The sequence below is a fragment of the Sinocyclocheilus grahami genome, unplaced genomic scaffold (assembly GCF_001515645.1).
Source record: "Sinocyclocheilus grahami isolate Dianchi unplaced genomic scaffold, SAMN03320097.WGS_v1.1 scaffold1024.1, whole genome shotgun sequence".
NCBI classification, from domain to species: Eukaryota; Metazoa; Chordata; class Actinopteri; order Cypriniformes; family Cyprinidae; genus Sinocyclocheilus; species Sinocyclocheilus grahami.
The window spans coordinates 79,720-84,481 of NW_015506203.1; the positions used below are offsets into that span (position 1 = coordinate 79,720).

Consider the following 4,762-nt stretch of genomic DNA (forward strand, 5'->3'; position numbering starts at 1 on the left):
CCTACATCCAAAAGTAAACTTACGTCGATAATGGCAGCTGCACTGCTGTCCAAGTGCTTGTAAAGATCGTTCAAAACCTCCCTCAGCTTCTTCATGTTCTTCTTGTTGGGCTGTAGCAGCATTGCTTGGAAGTTCACAGGCAACCCATATCTGGTTATTTAGAATTAAAAAAAAAATTTTTTTAAATGAGTGATGCACTGATATGAAAATTCTGGGCCAAAACAGAAACCAAAAATTTAAGATGCACTTGATTGAAACCGAAACTCACTTAAAAAAATGATCACTCAAATTATTTTAATAATACATTTATGAATCAAATTGATGTAATAATCAACACTCAAATACAATCTGAAATTGCACACAAGGCAGTTCTTATGTCAACTTCTAAATAACAATTACGTTTCTACTCCAATTTGTTGTTGAAATGTACAAATTTAAACTTAATAAAAACGTATTTACTTTGATTTATTCTATCATACATTAAATAATGAAGATGACGGGTTAAGTAAAAATATAATGAATATGTAATATAGTGCATATAGCCTATTTAGCAAAATGGTCTTCTCTAGAGTTCTTTTTTTCTTTATGGACATTGAATGGCACTTTCGGAAATCACTCATTTTATTTTAGTTTTAAATCTAGTTTTTCTATTTGTCCATCTCATATGATCACAAATTTACCAAACAAATGAGTTCAGACTGTTCAAAAGTATTCATCTAGCTGACATCAGCAAGTTGTAGAAGTTCAGAATGAGACTTTTCCATAAACGCGGTATGAACTTTTATTCCAATGAACTCTTATTTCGAAAGAAAATCCAAGAAAAGTTTGATTGCTCATGATACGAGCTCTCTAAGAACCTAAATAGATGTTGTATCGTGTCGCTACCTCAACACCGATTCCACAAAGACCCTCAGAGCCTTAATATGGATCCAAGCAATAAAAGCCTCACTGAAGTTCACCTTCAGCCATCGAACAAGTGGACCCTGCAGACGACACATGCACGAACCAGTTAAAAATATCATGCCAACTGCTCTGAAGATCCATTTAGCAGATACATACAAACTGCTTCTTCTTGTCAGTTGAGAGTCTGGTCATCTCCTCCTTGTCTGCTTTCATTTCCTCCTCGTTGTACTGGAAGTCCCGGACCGTGAACCTGTAAAGCGGACACTGGGATGACTTAAGATCCTTAAACTGGATATTCTCTCAGTCATCTGAACGGTGATTCATGACCACACGGTGGAGCTGAAATTGGCTGCTTACTTGTTTTCTCTGGCCTTGAGTCTGAAGTCATCGATGGCCTTTCTGAAGAGCGTGACGGTAAACAGGCCGCTGTCTTGGTCCTCAAAAAGCAAACTGCCGAGAAGAAAATAACACTATATTTAGTACTGGCTAGCAGGGAGAACCTCAAATGTGACCTTGGACCACAAAACCAGTCATAAGTGTCAATTTTTGGAAATGGAGATTTATACATCATAGGATAGTACAATATTTGGCTGAGATACAATTATTTGAAAATCTGGAATCTGAGGGTGCAAAAAAATCTAAATATTGAGAAAATCATCTTTAAAGTTGTCCAAATGAAGTTCTTAGCAATGCATATTACTAATCAAAAATTAAGTTTTGATATATTTACGGTAGGAAATTTACTAAATATCTTCACGGAACATGATCTTTACTTAATATCCTAATGATTTTTGGCATAAAAGAAAAATGTATAATTTTGACCCATACAATGTATTGTTGGCTATTTCTACAAATATGCTTGTGCTACCTAAGACTGGTTTTGTGCTCCAGGGTCACAAATGTCCCAGTCATATTTCACTCAAAATAAATAAGAATTATATTTTGCATTAAGAAAATTCTCATTACTCTAATGCATTAAAAATATTGGAATTGCACAACATTTACACGACTGTTGGGCTACCGTTAAATTATACTCATTTAAGTAAAAAAGTACAACAGTAATGCAGTCAAAAAAATTACTTTACTAACAATAATGACAATCTCCAGTGAGATTAACAAAACACCTATCATATTTCATTTTACACTAAAGACACTTGGTTAATGGTGTCTGTTTGTTCTGCTGCATTAGTTAATTGGTTTCCTAAGTAACCAGCATGCCACTAATTTGTCTAGTTAAGTCCTAAACATGTTCTCCTCAACCAGAGGCCAATCAGACACATTGATTTCCCTAGAATATCAGCCGTCTCCAACATATCATTTTGTCCGTCAGCTTTCCCCAAATCCCATTTATTGCTTTATTTTTTAAATTAACACCTTTTAAAACAAACAACACCTATATGACAACATTAAAATGAATAATTCTATTATCGAAAGGCAAAACACAGCATGTTCTTATTAGTACTTGATCAGTTCTCCTTCATTTCTACTCTGTGACTTGTGACCAGGTGCAGAACTCCTTAGCCAAGCAAGACACTTCCAGAATTATAAATCTAAATTGTTGTAAGTTTCTTACTTTGTAGAGCGTGGCACCACCATTTCTGAAAGAGTCTCGTAAGTGTGCTGCCAGTCAGCATAATTTGTTCTGAAGGGTTAGAAAACTTGCTGTCAGTATGTGCATGAGAAAAAATTTAACACAATAGGTTTGTGTGCATCCAAAAAGATGTTCAGAGAGGCTCATTTTTATGTTTTGGAATTAGGGCTGGGCGATATGGCAAAAAGTTAAATCTCTTTTTCCTGAAAATTTGACCAATTCTAGATTTTTTTTACATTAAACTTCTCAACATAAAAGCACACGTGATTTCAACATGGATTAAATGTCAAACAAATCACTTCTTAAATATCTTTGCAGAAAAGATGCATGAATTATGAAGGCACATATTGTACAAACTTATCTTAAACATATCATATGTTCAGAAATAATGTAAGAAAAATGCTAAAAAAAAGGGCAATTTGAAATAAATGAAAGTATAACACCAGTAGACCATTATTAAGTCTAAATGTTTTGTAAAAACAAAGAAAATACCAGCAGCTTTCAGCCTGTCAGCATCATGCAAACATGAAATATCAGACATACAATAGTAGTTCATTACAGGTTTTTCATTGCACTGCGCTGCTTTCCATTCTTTTTCCACGTGCTTGATGGCGTTTGACTGTTGTGTCTTTTGCAGTGTCTAGTGCATGAAATGGCATCCTAAAACACAGTGCTCAAGTTCAACTTCCGTCTCCTTGCTTTTTCCCCCATTCCGCTGCCCTATTCTCTGTGTGAATAGCACCATATGTTTTACGTATGGTCCTTCATAGAGTGTGTCACACGTGAGCAGTTCATCACATTCGCCCAATCATGCTGTTATCAATAGTTTATTGTCAACGTGTCTAATTCTTCTAACATTTGCTAAGAGTTCTATTCAAATTCTGATTCTTCGATTTATAAAAAATAAAATTGTGACAAAACATTACATTTGAATTCATCGATAAAATCGCACAGGTTCCAAATTTGGAATTTGTCACTTACTTTGGTACCACCACCAGCATAGTAATGAGGTACTCGGAATCAAGCACAAAGTTTTCTTTCTTGACAATATCTGCCAAACTCCTGGTCAGCAGGCTCCCTCTGGTGAGATGACAAAAATCACACTGGTTCATTGGAAAATGCTTCCCTAACCATGACTCTCAAAGTCATTCCTTTAATTGATTTTCTTAAAGGAGTAGTTCACCCAAACACTGAAATTATGACTATTTTGGACTACTTTTTTGGATTTGTCAGATGTATAAACGGTTATCTGGAAAAGAGCTCTGTGAATATTCTTTTAAAAATCTCGTGTTCCATGAAAAAAACCCCCCCTGAAATTTCCATTGTAAAAATTATTATTTATTTATTTTTGTAAGTGTTGCATCATATATTCAGTACTTATTCAATAAAAAAAAATAAAGAAATAAATCAATGCACTAAAACAAATAAATGGTGTCCAGGTTTCTATCTAAATCAGTGGTTCTCAACACGCATGCGGCCCGTCACGAATTCAAATGCGGCCCACCGTGCTGAACACAATTAAAAAGAAAATACTTTCAGTTTTACAATTAATTTTAGTTTTTACATTAATTTAAAAATGTACTAAATAAATATAAGATATAGCCTAATGTTTTTATGTAAAATAATTTTGTTTTTCCTATATTATTTTCAGACATGAGCATACTCACATAGCCCAATTAACGTTACGCATTTAAAGTAACGACCAAGCGGCCAGCGGCAGACAGTGAGCATATGTTTGATCAATTTAGCCTTCTCAAATCATCACGGCTTGACTAAAATAAAATCTATAGATATAAAACAGTTCAAGCATATAACAATGTTTAGACGTTAAACCTAGAAATGTGCGCTGTATCCAATCATTTGTGCGGAGAGTGGAAGCTGAAGCGCACTTTGCAGGACATAGAGACGCCAGCGCGATCACTTGTGTTTTTTTTCAGTGGATACGCCGTCATTTTTACTCATAAAGACAAGAGTAATACATCATATGTAACTGTAAAGGGTCTACTTTTATTTGTGTGCACTCACAATATCAACAAAACGTTGTGCTTTTATAAAATAAAGAAATCAAACATGATGCGCTTTCTGCCATCTCGGTCTTGAACAGGAGCGCTTCACAAAAATGAACTGAAACTCAGAGAATACATGCCTCACAGACATGATAAATATATCAATCGAAAGCTTTAAATTACTACTTAATGAAATAAAACAAATCAAAAACTCTTTCATTATGATCATAATCCGTAAAGATGCACTTCTCTCTAAAGGCGC

General features: G+C 34.6%; 1 protein-coding gene across 1 annotated transcript in view; it reads right to left on the bottom strand.

The window, feature by feature from the left end:
• LOC107565754 (V-type proton ATPase subunit C 1-A-like) overlaps positions 1 to 4,762 on the bottom strand; it is a 35,099-nt gene that overhangs the window by 2,675 nt on the left and 27,662 nt on the right. The window contains exons 9-12 of the mRNA XM_016251022.1: positions 1,261 to 1,353; positions 1,060 to 1,153; positions 886 to 983; positions 24 to 150 (exon numbers count right to left, since the gene is read on the bottom strand). Coding sequence (XP_016106508.1) covers positions 24 to 150; positions 886 to 983; positions 1,060 to 1,153; positions 1,261 to 1,353 — 412 coding nt within the window. The remainder of the gene's footprint in view (positions 1 to 23; positions 151 to 885; positions 984 to 1,059; positions 1,154 to 1,260; positions 1,354 to 4,762) is intronic.